General features: G+C 36.9%; 1 protein-coding gene across 1 annotated transcript in view; it reads right to left on the bottom strand.

Annotated features, from left to right (window-relative positions):
• GBE1 (1,4-alpha-glucan branching enzyme 1) overlaps positions 1 to 23209 on the bottom strand; it is a 302051-nt gene that overhangs the window by 192134 nt on the left and 86708 nt on the right. The window contains exon 3 of the mRNA XM_052636457.1: positions 2169 to 2284. Coding sequence (XP_052492417.1) covers positions 2169 to 2284 — 116 coding nt within the window. The remainder of the gene's footprint in view (positions 1 to 2168; positions 2285 to 23209) is intronic.

Consider the following 23209-nt stretch of genomic DNA (forward strand, 5'->3'; position numbering starts at 1 on the left):
AAGCAAATTTCTATCATTATTACTGTACATATTAATAATCATTCATTCCTAGTAATCATTTTTCTGAGGTATAAAAACAACATATGACCATGTTGATTATCCACTTTAAATACAGCAGGGAGTTTGGGATGGACATGTACACACTGTTATATTTAAAATGACTAACCAACAAGGTTCTACAGCATAGCACATGGAACTCTGTTCAATGTTTGTGGCAGCCAAGGTGGGAGGTGAGTTTGGGAGAAAATGGATGTGTATGGCTGAGCCCTTTGCCATCCACCTGAAACTATCACAAAACCATTAATTGGCTATACTCCAATACAAAATTAAAAGTTCAAAAAATCCCACAATGTATGAAAATTAATTCATTCATTGTATGTAATAAAACAGAAACAGACTCAGAGATATAGAGAACAAACTAGTAGTCACCAGTAAAGAAGAGGGAGGGGGGAGGGAGAAGAGAGAGTATGGGATATAGAGATGCAGACGGCTACTTATGAAACAGGTAAGTAACTAGGATAAACCGTACAGCACAGGGAAACACAGCCATTGTTTTGTAATAACTTTAAATGAGATATAAGCTATAAAAATATTGAATCACTATTTTATCCCCTTGAAACTCATACAATATTGTAAATCAACTATACTTCAGTTTTAAAAACTACAAAAAAAAAAATAATTCATTCAACATTTAATGCAAAGAGTAGGTAACATGTCAGAGCTCATAAAATCTAAGAACAGAAAAAAAAAATATCTGCAGCACTTCAAATAATTGTAAAACTCAGTTCTTTAAAACAAAATATAACAAATGGCCAAAAGACCCAAAACCACAATGAAACCAGTGGTATAATGGTCACCTTGCTTCACAGTTTCCTAAAGTCAGGCCTTACAGACCATAGGAAAATCAAGCCCTTTGGTTTACTCCTTCAAAGACTGGGCATACAAATGGCTTTAACATTCAGTAAATATTTTTTGAGTGCCTACTCTGTGTCAGGCACTCTTCTAAGCACTGGGAATATACAGTGTTAGCAAACAGAGGAGCAAAGGGTCCTGCTCTTGTGAAGCTTACACTGACTTGGAAAAGGGATTATATATATTAAATTTAAATCCCTCTTATTGTATACTGTAACTACTTTTTCCTCCTTTTCACTCCAGATTAAGAGGAACTCTGGTTGCCATCCCATATTAAAATGTCTCTATTCCAGACAATATGCTCTCCTGGGAATTATGTGTGGCAATATTTCAGTATTTTCAGGTATACTTATAATTTCAGTATCTGTTAGATAGAAAAATCTATAAAACAAACATACAGTGCATTTCTTATTTTAACTCTGGTTAATACTGTTAAATAACAAATGCCAATAAAAATATGTTAGTTACAGGATGTAGTGATAAATGTGATGAATGCTGTTATATGTCCAAGGAAGGGAAAGAAAGGGACATGGAAACATATATTTATTTGAGCAATGGGCTAAAATCAAGCAAATGTTAAAGGATTTAGATAGCCTTTTACATAATCAAACCTGTAATCTGTAGTCCAGATTTGGGACCCACCCTTGAGGAGACTAGAGAGGGCACTGTGTTGGCTCTGTACACCCTGAATGCAGAGCTACGTAGTCAGCCTAAGAGAGGACAAATAGAGGACAGGCAGGTCCCAGGCTAATTCAAAGGGTTTAACAGAAGAGAAGAGGACAAACCAGAGCCCTGAAATCAAAGAGCAGGAAAAAAACAAGAAAAATCATATCCCCAAAAGGTGTGGGTCTCCAACACAGTATTGCCTCATTCCCGTGGCTCATCACAAAATCAATTATATCAAGTGTGTCTTCACAGGTAAAAATTCTCTGCTTGGCTGATGTGAAGACAGGTTTCATTTTTAAAAATCAAACTTTTATGTTTCCCAGGATGAACTTTTGTAATTATTCAGTCATTCTTCTAAAAGATTTCCAAAGTCGTTAACAACTAGTAAGTTCATTATCTTACCAACCAGTTGCCGTCTGACATATTTCAATCTGCTGATGACTTCTCTTAAATTTTCCTCTATTTAAAAATTTACAGTTTCTCCTATAATTATCAAGCATCAGTTTACATTCTAACATTTTAAATCAAACTCTGCAAACAGGACAAAAAAAAAATAGTAAGTTCAAATGAAAACATGAGGGAGGAAATACCTTTAGTTTGGATCCATGAGGTACTAAGACAGATCTATTCTGCTTTGGTGGGATATACAGCTCCCATTTTCCAAAATCCAGTTTTTTATATGGGTGTGAAAATGGGTTCCAATCATCTGAAATACAATAAGGAAGGTCAGTTAAAAAATAATATTCGATAAATTTCAGTCAAAGTATAATTACTGCCTACTTATACAGAATCAAATTACCTAAAAAACATTGCTTCCTAAGGTGGTAAATGAAACACTAATCATTTAGAAAAAGTAAGTCACGCTTGTGCTGAGTCACTTCAGTCGTGTCCGACTCTGCGATACTATGGACTATAGCCCGTCAGTTACTCTCTCCATGAGATTTCCAAGGCAAGGATACTGGAGTGGGATCCAATTTCCTTCTCCAGGGGATCTTCATGAATCAGGAATGGAACCCACATCTTTTATGTCTCCTGCATTGGCAGGTGGGTTCTTTACCACTAGTGCCACCTAGGAAGCCCTCTGCCTTTTGTATCTGAAAATTAAAATTACAACACATTTTCCATTGTAGTTTCAGTTCTATTTGATCAATAAATAGAATGACGGGCCCCTTTTCAAGAAACACCATCAACAAAAGGAGATAATAAGAAAAAATAGAAATGCATTCTAAGCAATTAGCTAAGATACATGTCATGGTAGAAACAAATGATGAAAAATTATTAAAGTCATATTAACTAAATCCACAAGTGTGTGGTGTGTCAGAACTCAGTTAAAATCTAAAGAAATGCCTCAAACAAGAAAGGTAGAAGGCTATAAACTATAACAGGCAAAAGAGAGGTGAACTGAAAATGCTGAAAGGAAGCCAAAATGAACAAAAGACTATAAAGACATGGAAATTTAACATGTGATAGAGGTGGCACTATAAATCAATGAGTAAAGGACATACTGCCTAATAAGTGGTACTGAAATAATTGGTTATCTTTATGAGAAAAAAAAAACAAATCTCTTCTTAATAATGTACTAAAGAATGAAGAATCCATAAATATAATGCTTACATACAATAGATAAAACTGTAAACTTTTTAGAAGAAAACACAGGAAAATATATTTATAATATTGAGTTTGTAAGTGTTTTTAAACAAAACACAGAAGCATGCACACTCATATACACACACAAAACTTTAAGGAAAAGCCTAATAAAGTTGGCCACAAAAATTACACACTTATCTTCATACATAGATAAATAGAATGACAAATTATTAACTGGGAAACTATATTTCTAATGAGTATTATCAAGAAACAGCATCCAAAATATATGAAGATCTATGAATCAATGGGAAAAAGAAAACAAACCAATACAAAAACCAAGAGAAATTCAGGGGAGGACACATGAGTGACCCATAAACATACAATGATGCTCAAGCTCACTCATAAATAAGAATATGCAGCAAAAATATGAAAAGAAAACTAAGAATGTCAAACATCAAATTCTATTGTGATTTCCACTAAATAGAGGAAAGAGAACATAAGAAGCTTTAATAATATCTGTAATGTTTTATTTTTTAGGGTAGGTGGTATATACTGAGATGCTGATCACATTATCCCCTATTTGTTTATGCCTGAAATATTTCACTGTTTAAAAAAAAACATAAGCAACCCTGTGATGCCAACCACAGTAGTGCTATGAAATTAGATTCTCAATTGAGGAGATAAGAAAAACAACAGGAAACTTGTTTTATTCCATGATTTCTTCTTTTACACACCAACACTTTCACCACATGTGCCTGAAGGTTTTTCACTCTCTGCCAATCTGAGCGTTACAGGTAGAGTGGGGGGAAGAAACAGCATTTAAACAGATCCTTCTAAACATTTTTGACTCCCCCTCAGAAGACAATCTGAAAATATCTAAAGGTGGTTTATCTTCAGGAACAGCTCAATAAGCTCTGTGCTATTATATTCTCCTGCCCCTGAAACATCAAACACATATTTCATCTGTTTATAATGTGACATTCCTTTAACACAGTAAAGACTTTCGGGCATAATTGGGGCAGGGAGCTTGAAATATGAAAATCTACGTAGTACAGCGCTTTATACATTTACTGAATTTCTTTTTAAGCTAATCACTTAAGACAGTTAATAAACTTAAGACATGCAGCATATCTTTTCCTGGTTAGTTAGATTCGAAAATAAAGGGTACAGTTCATTAGTTCATTCATTCATTCATTAAATACGTATTGAGTGTTTAATGTAGGCCCCGCTCAACGCCAAACTGAAAATTAGTGTTCAGAATGACAGTTGTATTTCATCCAGAAAAGGTTAAACTGAGTAACAGCACACCAAAATGAGTAGTAAAATACATAATATAGGATCCTCTAAAAATTCAACTATAAATAAGATTGTTACTTTGAAAGTGAAGCTTTAAATATATGGGAAATTTTCATATGCAGATTTACTTAAAAGCTTTACTCAATAATGCAAAAATAAATGTGGTTTTGAATATTTGTTTTTGAATATCAGTTCAAATAGTTCTTTAGCTGGCAGTCACTTGAGTTTTAAAGATCTATTTAAATGGCTAATGTTTTAATATTTGTATAAAGAAAACTACTTTTACTGAATCACATTTTCCTTTCATAGTGTCTCAATTTCCTAACATACATGTTGATTATTTCTAACCCTACACTGTAAAAAAAATGCGTTTTCTATCATTTTAAGAGCTTATTAGTACATCTCCTCTTCATGGAAATTCAGGTGTTAACTTCTACTACAGGTACATTTTTCCTGACGAACCTCAACCTTCAATGAAAAATCTGGATTACCTTCACATATGCTCCAAAAGAAAACCCATCTACCAACCATCATAAGCAATGCAGAATATACTAAAGGTTTCTTAAGAAAGAGAGAGAGGAAGGTTTGCAAAGGGCATACATGCGTGAAACAACTTCAGGTTTTTGCATTGGACAGTTGTCTCCCACATAAATACTTCTTCAGCCACACCACCAGTCTTTTATCTCCTTGATTCCTTCTCCAATCACTGTTCAGCCCTGAATTTTCTTTTCTATTCCTCTTTTATTAAATGCAATTGCTTCTTTCCATTTGAAAAATGTACACCGATTAAACTAACCACTTCTACTGTACTGCAGGCATAAGAAAGATTCTCTTCTAATAAAATCAGTTCATCTCTAAAATGATTTCCTAAAAAATAGCCAACAAGTGGAACTTTTCTCTACAAGATATAGATATCTAAGGTCTAGGAACATAAAAATCAGAAAAATCATTGGATTTGGATCTGTCCTCATAAACTCAACACTAAACCCTTAGATAAGAAAGAAGGGACAACTACCATTAAGGTATATTTAGGTATGACTGTGGGAACTAATTGTGGAAGTACACAATTAAAAATAGGTAAATAAACATTAAAAATCCAATGACTGGTATAAAAATATTAAGTAAAATTGAATGTTTTGTTTTGAAATGAAATTTGCTTTAGAAAAGCACAGGTGGCAAGCTAATGAGTTCAAGAATACATTTTGGAGAAATTTATGTCTTATGAAATATCATGAGAGTTTATTCCTTGAAAATAACTGAAAGTAATATGAATAATGATAAATAAAAGTTAAAGTAATATAAGTGGTTTAAGTAATATAAATAATGATCATTCTAAGGCATATTAGATATATCTAAGGTACATACTTTTAGAACAAGATTATTCGTTTTTTCATTTTAATCCTCTATGAGTTTATATCCTGAATCCACAAGATAGAATTACTTTTAATTAAGACAATGCTGATAGTCTGTGTCTCTATGTAGGCCTCAGGATAGGACCAAAATCATCCCATCACCACCTGTGACAATTATTTGCTTCTCTATGAAGCACAGAACTACATATTGAGAGTTCTGTAAGTCAGTGGTTCTCAAGCTTTAGTTCATATCAGAATCACTTGTTAAATCAGATTGGACTGTTTAAAACAGACTGCTAGACCCCACCTTCAGAGTTTTTTGATTCAATATATATGAAGTGTGGGCTAATAATCTGCATGTCTAACAAGTCCGTGGGTGATACTGACGCTGCTAGCTGAGGGTACCTGTGCATGCAAGCTCAGTTGCTTCAGCTGTGTCTGACTCTTTGCGAACCCGTGGACTGTAGACCGCCAAGCTCAGGGACCACACTGAAAATCAACTTCATGGTTCAGTTACTGACTTCAGGTGTTCTCTGCTCACAGCTTTGTGACTCATTTTCTAGATTAAATTAGATTTACAGATTACCAAATGATTTTATAAATCAGTAGGTCAAGGAAATTCTGAAATAAAAATTATCATTAATAATACTGCAAAGCAAATATTACACGAAATTTAGAATTTGGGATTGACTAACATTGTAAAACCCAGAAGGATGACCAGTGAGATGAAGATTATAGTACAGACCTGAGACATTAAGGAATCTGAACGTGTTTGCATCAGGGAATAAAATTTACAATTTAAACATGAAAAGATAACATATATGAAGATGAGTATTCAATATACTGTTATAAGGATCTATAGATAATGTTTCCTAGAATATTCTCACTAAGAAATTGCATGGTTAAAATGTATGGGTGATTTTGATCAGAAAATAAAAACTTGAAGGCTTCTACCTAAAAAAGTAACATTAACATTTTTAAGTATTAACCTTTCAAGTCACCTTCCTTTCTATGAGCCATTTCCTGCCATGAGCTAGACATTGCTAGATTTAAGGATTAGGAACCCCTAAAGCAATGTGTTGGAGAAGGCAATGGCAACCCACTCCAGTACTCTTGCCTGGAAAATCCCATGGACGGAGTAGCCTGGAAGGCTGCAGCCCATGGAGTCGCTGAGGGTCTGACACAACTGAATGACTGCACTTTCACTTTTCACTTTCCTGCACTGGAGAAGGAAATGGCAACCCACTCCAGTGTTCTTGCCTGGAGAATCCCAGGGACGGGGGAGCCTGGTGGGCTGCTGTCTATGGGGTCGCACAGAGTCGGACACGACTGAAGTGACTTAGCAGTAGCAGTAGTAAAACAATGTGTGGGGCTTCCCTGGTGGCTCAGACAGTAAAGAAACTGCCTGCAATGCGGGAGACCCAGGTTCGATCCCTGGGTCAGGAAGATCTCCCTGGAGAAGGGAATGCTACCCACCCCAGTATTCTTGCCAAGAGAATTCCACGGAGAGAGGAGCCTGGCAAGCTACAGTCCATGGGGTCACAAAGAATCGACATGACTGAGAAACACTTTGACTTTCACTTTCAAAGCAATACGTATATATTATTCTAGTTTTGGTATTTTAAGAACATGTTTCCCGCTTGCATAAATTATTTTATTAAAACATGTTCTAAGACTTTGAATGATTATCAACTTTGAGCAAGTTGACACATTTTAAAAGCAAACATTTACGTAAGTATTGTATTACTAACAGGCTGAAATTCATCACTGTATTTTACCATGCAAAAGATTCTATTTGTCCATAGACTCAAAACCAGCAGACAAATTTAAATCGAGATATGGAAAAGAAACGACATGATACACAGTTTAATATGAACTGCAAACACACATTCGGCACAAGCAATCAAACATTAACTAAGGTCATTGCATCAGGCACACAAACTCTATATTTATCTCAAGCCCAACAACCTTTCTTTTTCTAATGTAATAATCCTCACATAAAATTCTTAAATGTCAGCCTTCTTCAAATATTCCCAAACACTTTAACTCACAATAAAGTATTTCTGTTCATCAGCACTTAGCCACCTCATTTCCGAAGAGTTTTTGAGTTTAATATATATCTTCCTTATGGGCTTTCCTTATGGCTCAGAGGGTAAAAAATCTGCCTGCAATGGGGGAGAACTGAGTTTGACCCCTGAGTTGGGAAGATACCCTGAAGGAAGGCATGGCTGGTAACCCACTCCAGCATTCTTGCCTGGATAATCCCCCTGGAAAGAGGAGCCTGGTACGCTACAGTCCGTGAGGTTGCAAAGAGTCAGACACAACTGAGCGACTAGGTACATTCATGGTTGAAATGGCCCCAACTTACTATGTAGAGCCTTTGATGCAAATGCTAATGAGCTGAAGAACATGATCCACAGACTCCAGATCACTGAGAAATAAATTTGTTTTGTATATAAACCACCCAGCCTGTAGTATTTTGTTATAACAGCCTGAACAGACCAAAACAAAGCTCATCTCTGCTTTTCCATATATGAGGAAATTTCCATAACAAAAATGTAAAAACATATGTTATGATGTCTCCATGAACAAGTATTTGTCCAAATCTCTTTCCTTGATATGGACTGTAAAAAGTGATCTTATCAGCGAAAGGGTCTAAGATTTTTGTTTATTTATTGTTCTAAGCACAAGTTAACAAACTGCTTTCTGGATAAGCAGTTCCAGTTCATACTCTTACCAGCAGCATATGAGAATAGTCAACTATCCATATCCTCAACAGCACCAGGGATTATCATTTTTAATAACAAGGCATGCTGCCTTGCTCAACCAGGATTCACTAAGAGAATTAAGATCGAATGCCCTACGGATCCACTGTATGCAATAAATTAACTTCTCTTCAACACATCTTAGAATAGTACTTGTTATGTACTACACTTGAGAGAAAATAGGCATTCAAATAATTTTCTGTGTTCTGTGGATCAGATTCAGAACCAGCATAAGAAAAGTTGCCTCTCCTTATTGTCCTAGTGGTAACAGATGGCTTTGATAACCAGGGTTTTCATTTATTTTCAAAACAGGTTACCATTATAAGGTCTTATATTCTCTTTAATCCTATTTTTATTTGAGAGAAATTGAGTCATGGATATTATATTTTCTTCTAAACTTTTTCATTTAGTTCTCAGGTCAATTCAGTCGCTCAGTGGTGTCCAACTCTTTGCAACCCCATGGACTGTATCACGCCACACTTCCCTGTCAATCAGCAACTCCTGGAGCTTTCTCAAACTCAAGTCCATCAAGTCAGTGATGGCATCCAACCATCTTACCCTCTGTCATCCCCTTCTCCTCCTGCCTTCAATTTTTCCCAGCATCAGAGTCTTCTCCAATGAACCAGTTGTTCGCATCAGGTGGCCAAAGTATTGGAACTTCAGCTTCAGCATCAGTCCTTCCAATGGATATTTGGGTTGATTTCCTTTAGGATTGACTGGTTGGATCCCCTTGCAGTCCAAGGGACTCTCAAGGGGCTTCGCCAATGCCACAGTTCAAAAGCATCAACTCTTCAGTGCTCAGCTTTCTTTATGGTCCAGCTCTCACATCCATACATGACTACTGAACTAGTCATATATGGACTAATCCATACATGGATTAGTTCTGATTTTATCGAAATATAATAATGTGGTATTCTTTATGGTCTAATACAACGGTAATCAATTCAGTTACTTACTTACTGTGCTGGGTTCAATTGCTCAGCCTTGTTGAACTCTTTACGATCCTATAGACTGTAGCCTGCCAGGCTTCTCTGTTCATGGGATTCTCCAGGCAAAAATACTGGAGTGGGTTCCCATCTCCTCCAGGGGATCTCCCAGACCCAGGGATCAAACTGGCATCTCCCATGTCTCCTGCACTGGCAGGCGGATTCTAAACCATTGAGCCACCTGGGAAGCCCTGGTTATTTATTTACCAATCTATTTATTTTTACCACTGTAAACCATTCAGTTATCTCAAAATAGATATTCCGAAGAATTCCAGCATAGGAACTATACAAGACATATAAAAGCAAAGCTGTTCTGCTTGAAGTTCTCCTACCTAGCTGAACCCCTCTTCACATCTTTTTCTCTCTCTCTGAGCTTATCACTCAAAACTCAATTCTAAATGCGTGCCAACATATGATCTATCTTTGCAGATCTTCCACAGACCCTTAAAATATGCCTTTTCTTTTCTTTTCAAGTTCTCCATTTAATTTTAGTTTACTTCATCCATTACAAGTTACTAATACATTATATCATGATTGGATCTGAAAATGTATTCAGCTTCTAACAACTCTTACCATCTATGCTTGACCAAAAGGAAATATTATTTGGGATCTAAGGATAAAGGAATTTATTCATGTTGTGACTTATATTATCGATCTCTATGCCATTTTACCAAGTTCGTTTTTGGTCTGAATTTGGCTCCTTTTATTTTATAAACTTTCAGTGACAGTAAAGCAGAGAGAAATGAATGGTTAAAACTGAGGAGAAATACAGTATTTGCTTAGAAAGAATGCAAAATGGAACAAAATAGGAAGCGGAAAGAATGGCAGAGAGGTACTAATGCAATATGGTCAATCATCAGAGAAGTCCTTCTATGTGCCAAGAAGGGGTCTCGATTATGTTTTAACTGGCTAGTACATAACTGTATCCCTCCATGTCAAAGAACATCTGGAGTTGAGCTGGAGGGCTCACTCATCAGCACTTACTCCAGTTCATAGCTTATCACTATCGATTGCAATTTAATCTATTTATGACTTCCCCAGAAGCCATAAATTGATTTGACTTTAGGAACTCTTTTCTGCATCCTAAAACACAATCTTTCATCTTAGGTTGTTCCACTTGAACCAGTCTCTGGTGTGAAGGCACAAGAGAGGCCTATAGGCACCAGTAAATCAATTATATAAGTCTCCCTGCTAACCCTATAGCCACTTCTGAAACTATTTCAATGAAAGCAAAATATTTTCTAACATGGCTAGCAATATAACAGAAATAAACCCATGTGTCGAAGATCAATTGATTTTCAACAAGGGTGACCAAGACAATTCAATGGGAAAAATCATCTTTGTAAGCAATAGAGCTAGGACAACTAGGTCTCCACACACAAAAAGACCTATTTGGACTATTTTAAAATATATACAGAACTAACTCAAATGGATCAAGTAATTAAATGTAAGAGCTAAAACTAGAAAACTCTAAAAAGAAAACACAGGGATAAATCTGGGGGACCTCAGTTCCCTAACATGGCACCAGAACTGTAAGTGACAAAAGAAAAATAATTGATAAATGGGACTCCTTCAAAATTAAAAAGTTTGTGTGTCCAAGGGCACCACCAAAAAAGTGAAAAGAGGGATTTCCCTGGTGGTCTAGAGGTGAGACTCCGTGTATCCAGTGCAGGGGAGAAGAGGTTCTATCCCTGGTTGGGGATCTAAGGCTGGGGAAATAAGATCCTGCATACCATGGGGTATAGCAAGAAAGAAAAAAGAAAGTGAAGACAATTCACAGAATGAGAGAAAATATTTGCCAATCATACCTCTGACAGGGACCTAAGTTAGAATATACAAGAAACATTTATAGCTCAGTGTCCTGGCAGCTCAGATGGTAAAGAATCTGCCCACAAATGCAGGAGACTCCAGTTTAATCCCTGGGTCAGGAAGATCCCCTAGAGAAGGAAATGGCAACCCACTCCAGGATTCTTGCCTGGAGAATCCCATGGACAAAGGAGCCTGGTGGGTTACAGTCCATGGGATCACAAAGAGTCATACACGACTGAGTGACTAACACACACATTAAATGACAACACATTTTTTTTAAATGTGCAAATGATCGGAAAAGACATTTCTATAAGGAAGATGTAGAAATGGCTAATAAGCACATTAAAAAGATGCTCAACTTTATTAGTCATTAGGAAAATGCAAATTAGTAACATAAGATACTATTTCATTCTTATGACCAACTTAGATAGTATATTGAAAAGCAGAAATATTACTTTGCAAACAAAGGTCCGTCTAGTCAAGGCTATGGTTTTTCCAGTGGTCATGTATGGATGTGAGAGTTGGGCTGTGAAGAAAGCTGAGCACCAAAGAATTGATGCTTTTGAACTGTGGTGTTGGAGAAGACTCTTGAGAGTCCCTTAGACTGCAAGGAGATCCAACCAGTCCATCCTAAAGGATTTCAGTCCTGGGTGTTCAATGGATGGACTGACACTGAAGCTGAAACTCCAATACTTTGGCCACCTCATGCAAAGAGTTGATTCATTGGAAGAGACTCTGATGCTGGGAAGGATTGGGGGCAGGAGGAGAAGGGGACGACAGAGGATGAGATGGCTGGATGGCATCACCAACTCGGTGGACATGAGTTTGAGTGAACTCTGGGAGTTGGTGATGGACAGGGAGGCCTGGCATGCTGTGATTCATGGGGTCCCAAAGAGTCGGACACGACTGAGCGACTGAACTGAACTGAACTTAACTGAAGATACTATTTCATTCACACTATGATGGCAATAGCCAAAAAAGATAGATAATTATTGCCAAGGATGTAGAGAAAGTGGAAACCTCATGGGAATGTGGGAATGTAAAACAGTGCTGACACCTTGGATCACAGTCTGGGTGTCGCCCAAAACAACAGAGCTGCCATTTTGACCCAGCAATCCCACTCCTAGTTATAAACACAACCATATGTCCACACAATAACTTGTGTAAGAATGTTCACAGCAGCATTACCCATGACAGTCAAATGGTGAAAACAACACAAATGCCCATCAACAAATAAATGGATAAACAAAATGTTGCATATCCACATAATGGAATATTATTTTGCCACTTGAAAACATTATGCTAAGTGAAAAACACCAGTCACAAAAGATTACATATTATCTGATTCCATTTATATGAAAAATTCAGGATAAGAAAATTTATAAAGACAGAGAACGTGTTCGCTTAAGCCTAAAAAAAGGATGGGGAGATTCTGAGATAGTAGCTAAATGGTACAGGGTTCCCTTTGAGATAATGACAATATTCTAAAACTCACTGTGGTTATGGTGTACGGCTGTTTCAATATACTAAAAACCATGAAACTGTACACTTTAAATAGGTTAGTTGTGTGATATGTGAATTGTATGTCAATAAAGCTGTTAAAAAATAAAAGTATTTTAAAGGTCAAGTAGCCTTTATCTGTTCATTTCTATTGAGCTTTTGAGTTAGACAAAAATCAGGTTCCATCAGAGATATTGTAAAGGGAAAGATCACAAAGGGAGACATATATAAAAATTTAATACTGAAAAGATATCTTGGTCAATAAGTAGACTCAAGAGTCTAGGTGGATAGTTGAAAACTTCTTTGAAGAGAAAGTAATTAATTGCTTCAAGGCTTTGAAAAAGTAGAATAACTTGACTATATTAGAAGCTGGGGTCAGGGGGTGGGGGTAATTTTTAAGCAAATAAAAATTTATATCTTCTCCTGGGCCCAGACTATTAGTAGTTTTTTGAGTGATTATCAGTCAAACTGCTGCTGGTAATGTAAGAATTTACCTTGGAGTCTGAAAGAGTCCTGTAAGGAAGAGAAATCTAAAACTATCATACAATCTACTCCCTTAAGAAGGAAAAAAAAAAAAAAGTAGGAAGGGTTTGGTCTGAGCAGAGGTTGACTCAAAACTAATGATATACGAAGAAAGAGTTTTATTATGATAGAAGTAATTTAAGTAACTAAAGTAACAGAAAATAGGATGACTGTGTCGCTGATGGCAGAAGCAGTAGTTACGGACTGTCCTGTGAGGAAAAGGAGCTTTGATTTTTTCTTGTTAAAGCTTATTCTTGATTTTGCTCTTTATTTTTATCTTTTCAATGATTTTAGTTCATTCTGAGGTTCTCAAACCTTCTCTCTCCAGGTTCTTCACTCTCAGCATTCAAATATTGTGAAGTGAGGTATTTGCTAATTCTGAAATAACCTCAAAGACAATGAAGAAAACCTCTTTTTGGTCCAAGTCATCCTTTGGTTCTCCTGCACCAACAGCCCAATTTCCTGACCCCTATCTCTACTTCCTTATATCTTTTCATCTCCTAAAATTGTTCTGAAATACTTTGGCAGATGTCAACAGCAATCTCCAACACCCTAATCCCAACCGTTTTTTCAGACTTCAACTTCCATGAGCTTTCAGTGCCGTTTGAAATTCTTGGTCACTCCATTTTTGGCCTCAGTGAAACCCATCTCAGTTATTTCCCTTAAGCCACACAATGAAGATGGGGAGGAAAAACAGGGAGTGAAAGCTATATCAGAGTTAAGATTGAGAAGAAACATGGTTTTTGGTTATTTAGGGGTGAAAGACAGTGGTTAACTTGGGTGTTAAATGAAAAAGAATAGGGAATACAGAAGTGGGAGAGAATTTTTTGTTGTGGTAGTTCAGACACTAAGTTGTGTCCAACTCTTTGCAAATCCATGGACTGTAGTACTTCAGGCTCCTCTGTCATACACCATCTCCTCAAGTTTGCTCAAATTCATGTCCACTGAGTCAGTGATGCTATCTAACCATCTCATCATCTTGCCCACTTCCCCCTTTGCTTTCATTCTTTCCCATCATAAGGTCTTTTCCAAAATAGTCAGCTCTTTGCATCAGGTAGCCAAAGGATTGGAACTTTAGCTTCAGGATCAGTTCTTCCAACAAACATTTAGGATTGATTTCCTTTACGATTGATTGGTTTGATCTCCCTGCAGTCCAAAGAATTTTCAAGAGTCTTCTCCAGAACCACAATTTGAAAGTATCAATTCTTCAGTGTTCAGCCTTCTTTATAGACCACCTCTCACATCCATTGGGCTTCCCTCACAGCTCAGTAAAGAATCTGCCCACACTGCAGGAGACCCAGGTTCAATTCCTCGGTCAGGAAGGTACCCTGGAGAAGAAAATGGAAACCCACTCCAGTATTCTTGCCTAGAGAATCCCATGGACAGAGGAGCCTGGCAGGGTCCATGGGGTCGCAAGGGTCAGACACGACTTAGTGACTAAACCACCGCTTCACAATCATACGTAACTACTGGAAAAAACATAGCTTTGATTGATGGACCTTTGTCAGTGATGTCTCTGCTTTCTAATATGGTATCTAGGTTTGCCATGGCTTTCGTTCCAAGGAACAAGCATCTTTTAATTTCATGGTTGCAGTCACCATTGGCAGTGATTATGAGTCCATGAAAAGAAAATCTGACACTGCTTCTACTTTTTCCCCTTCTATTTGCCATGAAGTGACATGTCCTTCATGTGATATGCCAGGATCTTAGTTTTTTGAATGCCGACTTTCAAGCCAGCTTCTTCAGACTCGTCTTTCACCGTCATCAAGAGGCTCTTTAGTTCCTCTTCATTTTCTGCCATTAGAGTGGTATCATCTGTATATCTGAGATTGTAGATATTTCTACAATATTTCCAGTTTGTGAGTCATTCAGCCTGGCATTTTGCATGATATACTCTGCAACAGACAAACCTAGACAGCACATTAAAAAGTAGAGACATTAATTTGCTGACAAAGCTACGATTTTTCCAAAGTATGGATAGTCAAAGCTATGGTTTTTCCAGTAGTCATGCATGGATGTGAGAGTTGGACCATAAAGAAGGCTGAACGTGGAAGAACTGATGCTTTCAAACTGTGGTGCCAGAGAAGACTTTTGAGAGTCACTTGGACAGCAAGCAGTCAATCTTAAAGGAAATCAACCCTGAATATTCATTGGAAGGACTGATGCTGAAGCTGAAGCTCCAATACTTTGGCCACATGATGCGAACAGCCAACTCACTGGAAAAGACCCTGATGCTGGGAAAGATTGATAGCAGGAGGAGAAGCGGGCAACAGAGGATGAGATGGTTAGATTGTCTCACCGACTCAATGCACTTGAATTTGAGCAAACTCTAGGAGACAGTGAAGGACAGGGAAACCCAGCATTCTGCAGTCCATGGGGCAGCAAAGAGTCAGACACAACTAAGCACTGAAAAACAACTCTGCATAGAAGTTAAATAAGCAGGGTGACAATATAAAGCCTTGTACTCCTTTTCCAATTCTGACCCAGTCCATTGTTCCATGTCTAATTCTAACTGTTGCTTCTAGACCTGCATACAGGTTTTTTAGGATATAGAAGAGAATCACACCATCTATTACTGCAGAAAGGTCAAGTAAGAAAAGTAGGGGAGGGGATGTTTAATGAGGGAAAACACGTTCATGAGTATATTATTATTTACATTATTATCAGTTCTATTACTAATCTACCACCTTTTTTTCTTACCACAAAAGAGATGTATCTTCTCTGTACAATAAAAATAAAAATATATAAATAAAAAGCCACTAAAAGCACTCATAAATCCAACCTCCTTTACTTTAACACCTTAAAGTTTTTTTTAATTTTTTTTACTACTTTAGTATTTATATACACATATTCATTTCCATAATGTCAACTGTATACAGAAATATGCATTAATGTGCTTAGTCACTTAGTCGTGTCTGACTCTGCAACCCCATGGACTGTAGCCCATCAGGCTCCTCTGACCATGGGGATTCTCCAGGCAAGAATACTGGAGTGGATTGTCATTCCCCTCTCCAGAGGATCTTCCTAATCCAGGTATCGAACAGTGTCTCTTGTGCCTAACCTGCACTGGCAGGTGGGATCCCTACCACTAACGCCACCATAATGTCAATTTTATACACAAATATGCACTAATACATATATACAAATTTTTTAACTTACAGTTTTGTATCCTCTTCTACATGCTACATGATCAACATTACCCTGTCAGGACATATTCATTTACCATAGTAGCTCCCCAGCATGGTTGCTTTTAAAAGTTAGGAATCAACAGACTCCACCCCAGATCCTTGAATCAGACCCAGGTGTAGAGCTGTACTTTCAGAAAGTTTCCTAATTTTGTGCTATGCACACAAAGGTTTGGTAACCAATAATTTGCAATATTGTCCCAGAAACTGGACTGAAAATTAAGACAGGGATCTTCTTTAGTTTTCAATTTATTTAAGGAAGTAAAGGGTTGAGCAACTTCATATGCAGAGAAAAAGGAAATAGCAAAAACAAAGGCTGACAGGAGAGACATCAATAGACAGATTTACTATTTTGAGGAAGAGAAGAGAAAGGATTCAACATGTAGATTCATGACATCAACTTCCACTACTAACTTTTCAAAGTATGTGGGAAGGATGAAGATAGCTACAGAGATCCTTTTAGCGAAATGGTTTGGATGCTGCAATTTTCCTTTCTGCTGTCTTCTATTTTCTTTGAAAAGTGAAAGCAAGTATTATACTAATGGGAAATGAGGAGGCAATGAAATGAAGGATTCTGCAAGGAGTGGTGAATCTGAAGTATTATAGCTACTGTGGAGGATGTAAGAAAGAGCTGACTGGGCATGTGCAAGGGATTGCTGTAGAGTGTTAATGGCCTTGAACCAAAAAAAGCAGCAGTTCATATGGCTGCGTGATTTTCCTCATGGTGGCTAGAAGCTGTGCAGGAGCAGAGAAATTAGACAATTTGATGTGAGCAACACTGCAGATTTATAAGGTGAGTGTAGCAGAAGGTCAAGGTTCAAGGGAGAGAAAACATCCAGAAAGAGACTGGCTGGAGAGCTTACAAAAGGGATCTAAAGTAGACATCAATGACACAGACATGTCAGAAAGTATCATGGATTTAGATGTCATATTCAGTCTGGAATAATTGGTATCATGGAGTCTAGAACAGGGAAATGCTGCTACAGCAATCTTTGTACCGTTTACACAATAAATTTTCATAATGCTTTACAACATTTCCCCTGTCCCTCATCAGCAGCCTCATCTACTACCAAAAAAAAATTTTTTTAATCTTGATTGCTACCTTATATCTTTCCTAAGCACATCAAGACCTCTAAAAACCAGAGTCACCCTGGCAGATTCATAAATACACGACTGAGAGATAAATGTTTACTGTTTTTACACATTGAGCTGGGAATAGTATGTTACACAGCGTTACAAATGCTATGCTGACTTTGTGCACCAACTAAGAGTCAGCACTACCCCTCTGAACCTCCCACAAATAGCCTAAACCAGTACCTATTATTACCTGCATCTATTACTATTAACCTGTTTTCACTTATTATATGTGTCTGTATTGATATCCATATTTTTGACTACAAGGTATCTGAAGGTAGAGATCAAATATTCTTCATCCTTGTATGCCAATAACCAGTGTAGTACTCCTATATAAGTACTCAGCTAGTTTTTCCTGGAAGAATAAATTTTCAAGCTTTTACGCCAAATAAAGATCACAAGATTAACTGGCAACTGGAAACTTAGCAAAAAACAAAATTAGCCAAAGAAGATTTTATTTTTACTTTTCCAAAGGAACATAAATAATATTCTTTAGTAAGACTTCATTATACACTAAGATGATAAATAATTATCTCTACATTTAGCAAATAATGTAAATAATTAAAAAGCACAAAAAACTAGGTAATTCCATTTTATTATTCTTTCCAATTAATATGGGTCACTAACTAAATAGCTATAAAGAAAAATTATAGTAATTAAAAGACATTAATGTATTAACTTTTATGTTAAGATAGATCTTGATTTTTTTATTTATGTACTAAACTCTAAAAAGTAGTATATATTTTATATAACATATAAATATGTTTCAAGAGGTCACTTTTTAAGTGGTGATATTTAGTTATGTTAGATTAATCATATATTACATATAAAGTAAAAAGTTTACAAAATTATAGTGTTAAAAAGTGTTCGAGTTCCCTGGTGTCCAGTGACTAGGACTTGGAGTTTTCACTGCCAGGGACCAGGTTCAATCACTGGTTGGGGAGTTAAGATCATGCAAACCTCACAGCACAGCCACCCAAAAAAGAAGTATATATACATGTGTGTGTTATAATAATATATAAATTATATGTAATTAATCGCAGTTCAGTTCAGTTCAGTTCAGTCACACAGTCGTGTCCGACTCTTTGCAACCCCATGGACTGCAGTACACCAGGCTTCCCTGTCCATCACCAACTGCCGAAGCTTGCTCAAACTCACGTCCATTGAGTCGGTGACACCATCCAACCATCTCACCCTCTGTCATCCCCTTCTCCCGCCTTCAATCATTCCCAGCATCAGGGTCTTTTCTAATGTATATAATTAAATATCACCAATGAAAAAGTGATCTTCTAAAGTGTTCAACAGACTATTAATCTAAAGATTCACAAAATGAATAATCATCCATACATAAACAAAATATCATCTAAAATAGACCTCTACATGTTATTTCTACATTTATAAGACATAGAAGTCATAATTCATTAGACTATGCTCCTTCTTTTCTGAAATCCAAAGTCCAAGAAAATTGAATCACTTTTAAATGAACCAATGTGTTTATTAGCTCTGCGGGGTGTAAGAAAACTTCAATTGCTACTCTATGTCATGCTGATACAGGCATAAACTCTCAGGTTAAACTTCTCTCTTTGTAGTACAAGTTTCAATTTGGATTTTAAAAAGCTTGAGGCCATCAATTTTCACATCTTTCTCCACTCCCATTTCAGAAATCTGAGACCCAATTTCAGGAAAATACTGACAAGTTCTATGGAGGTTTAACATGTTCAAGAATAAATCTGACTGCCATTAAGGCAATTCCACAATAAAATAAAGAATATTTAAGTCATTTACCATTGTCAGGTTTTCTGGCTCTGACATAATAGCTATTTATCTAAATTCAAACAAAGGAATAATCACGCTTTTCTTAACTACTGCACTGATCAGATTCAAAAACTCTAAAATTTAAAACAAACTCATTAAAATGTTTCTGTCCCTTTTAACCATCCCTAACAGAGCGCTGCAAGGAGCCCTCTCATCCTAAATCACTCTCCCCCATCACTGGAGGACTAGGCCATATCACTTTTTGAACACACAAAGCCCCTTCCATTATCTCTTGACAACTGACCGTCTACCCACTATATAAACCCTTTAAATCTATACTTTGAAGACAAGAACCATCTACTTTTTATGTGGCTGTCCCAGTGTCCACTAAGTGCTGGGAGGAGATCTTGACTACCATAGGGACTGCTGTGCTACTTAAGACTATGTAGAGTCAAGCTCTTTGATAACAGGCAGCCACTAGACACCAATCAAGGTCACAGCAACATCCCTTCAGTGCATACTTTCTCTCTAAATTCCTCTTATTAAGGTTCCCAGAGAAACGCATGAACTAGATCTCAGATGAAGCACTATCAATCAAATACGACAATAAATTTAACACAGAAATAGAAACCAAAAAGTAATAAGGTAAGATATACCTCCAGCTTTAGTACTGGATCAAACACACAGCACAAAATCAATAGTGTGCATTAAACAAACAGCTACCAGAATTACTCATAATTTTATAGTTAGATGTAATATACATTTTTAAACTACAATCATGCTATGGTTCATCATAAAGTATGTAACCATTTGCTAATTATTCATAATCTTTGTTACCATTACTTATCATAACAGAATGAATATCTCTTAAAAGTAGCATAATCAGGAGTCACATTTTTAAATGATGACCTTATTTTCAAAAAGAGGTTAAAATATCTACGATTTTCTTTGTCTTTCTTTTCCTATACTAGACATTACATTCATTGTTTGTAAGCATGATTAAGTCCCACTAAAATAACTCAACTGATCACACTCAAAAAGTCTGGTTTTCCTTCAATATCTATCTCAATAGATTATAGATATGACTTCTCTTTCAAGTTGAGCCACTTCTAAATTTTCTGTCTCATGACTCAAAGGTAAAGAATGAACACCATTTTATTACTTATACATCTATTATATCACTCACACACATATGTGTATATATGTACATATATAATGTTACATACACACAGTCAACACTGAGGCCTTATAGTTTACAAACAAAATTATCTCAAAAATATAAATCACCTTCTAGAGACATAAACTGACTTCAGATGTATATCATGGCAGTTGCATGTAATTTAAGGGTATGAAATTGGGATGCTACCGGTAAGCAGATCAGTAATAGAATAAATATGTGCACGTATACTTGTAGCTAAAACTTTCAATTCCCATTTACTAGATATGTGACTTTTGGCAGGTTAAATAACTTCTTGAATTTCAATTTCCATATCTATAAAATATAGAAACAACTCTCTGTTAAGGGTCATTTTCTAGCACTGCAAAGAGAATCTGCAGATGGAATTCACTTTCCTTAGAGCTCACGGTCTCGACCTTCCTCCAGCTCAGCGCTTAGAGGACAGAGGACAGAATGCCTTGAATGCAATCACATTTCTGGTACAGGTTACTAAGTGTGAGTTCCCCAGTCTAAGTCTCAATTTGCTCATCTGGAAATGAGGATAGTAATAGAATCCATCTCATCAAGCTATTGGGAAGACTTACTGAAATAGTCTCTTTCAAACACTTATTGCATAGTCAATTGTTCATCACATTTTAGATATTATAGATATAATACTGTAGATATTAGAGAGATATGATACTGTAGATGTCAATTTCTTCCTTGAAATCCTCCCTTCTAGGACACTTTTCCAAAATCAGGAAAGGAGTACATCAAGGCTATATATTATCACCCTGATTATTCAACTTACATGCAGAGTACATCATGCAAAATGCCGGGCTGGATGAAGCTCAAGATGGAATCACGATTGCCAGGAGAAATATTAACAACCTCTGATGTGCAGATGACATCACTCTAATGGCAGAAAGTGAAGAGGAACTAAAGAGCCTCTTGATGAGGGTGAAAGAGCAGAGGGAAAAAGCTGACTTAAAGCTCAACATTCAAAAAACGAAGATCACAGCATCCAGTCCCATCACTTCATGGCAAATAGATGGGGAAAAAGTAGAAGCGGTGATAGATTTTATTTTCTTGGGATCCAAAATCACTGTACTGACTGCAGCCATGAAATTAAAAGATGCTTGGTCCTTGAAATGAAAGCTATGACAAACTTAGACAAAATATTAAAAAACAGAGAAATTACTTTGCTGACAAGGATCTGGATAGTCAAAGCTATAGTTTTTCCAATAGTCAGGTACAGATGTGAGAGGCAAACCATAAAGAGGGCTGAGCACTGAAGAATTGATGCCTTCAAATAGCGGTGCTAAAGAAGACTCTTGAGAGTCCTTTCAACAGCAAGGAGATCAAACCAGTCAATCCTAAAGGAAATCAACCCTGATTATTCGTTGGAAGGACTGATGTTGAAGCTCCAATACTTTGGTCACCTGATGCGAAAAGCCAATTCATTGGAAAAGACCCTGATGCTGGGAAAGATGGAGGACAAGAGGAAAAAGGGGCAACAGAGGATGAGATTGTTGGATGGCATCACTGACTCAATGAACATGAGTTTAAGCAAACTCCAGGAGAGAGTGAAGGACAGGGAAGTCTGGCATGAGGTAGTCCATGGGGTCGCAAAGAGTCACAAATGACTTAGTGACTGAAAACCAGTAAAACCCATTTTTCTAATGCTATTTCTTCTTTCATGCCTTCACCACCTCTTCTTTCTCATCTCTCGCCCCCTGAAATGTGGGATTTTCAATAGTTTTATCTTTAACCCTCTACCAATATTGTTCCAGTGACTTTGTAAACAAAATACTGAATCATTTGGTGAAGAAATGAATCCAAATTCCATACAAAGGAATATTTTATCTAGAGAAACTTAAGAGTAGGCTTTCTTAAGTACAATCTACTTATTCCAAAAAAAAACTTGCCACGCTTCCATTTTGGAACAATATCACCACCAGTGAGCCTAGCAAAAGAGTCCACACCTTCAAAATATAATCCAGCAAAGATACGTTTTGACAAATTAGAAAAAAAAAGTTCATATTTTCCATTGAAGTTAAAAATGCTGGACAAAAGCTAAAAATGAGTTAGTGAAGAAATATTTATTATAAATATACTAGATGCCAGGCACCACACTAAGAGCTATCATTTTTACACAATTTCATCTGTACTTACTTGCTTTACGGCACTGTACATAGCAGGCTCTCCCTATATGACTGATATTGAAGGCATAAACCAATATAAAGTCTGAAAAAGTGAAAGTGAAAGTCTCACAGTCATGTCTGACTCCCGGCAATCCCATGAACTACAGACTGCCTGGCTCCTCTGTCCATGGACTTCTCCAGGAAAGAGTACTGGAGTGGGTTGCCATTTCCTTCTCCAGAGGATCTTCCTGACCCAGGGATGGAAACCGGTCTCCTGCACTGCAGGCAGATTCTTTCCCAACTGAGCCACTAGGGCAACGAGAGCCACTAGGGCAACGAAAGCCACTAGAGCCCTAGTGCAAGTATAAGTGAGGATAACCCATTTGTTTGTAACAATGGACCTTATTCTCTGTATGCCTAACATGACCATGTGTTTTTCA

The sequence above is a fragment of the Budorcas taxicolor genome, chromosome 1, assembly GCF_023091745.1.
Source record: "Budorcas taxicolor isolate Tak-1 chromosome 1, Takin1.1, whole genome shotgun sequence".
In the NCBI taxonomy this organism is placed as follows: Eukaryota; Metazoa; Chordata; class Mammalia; order Artiodactyla; family Bovidae; genus Budorcas; species Budorcas taxicolor.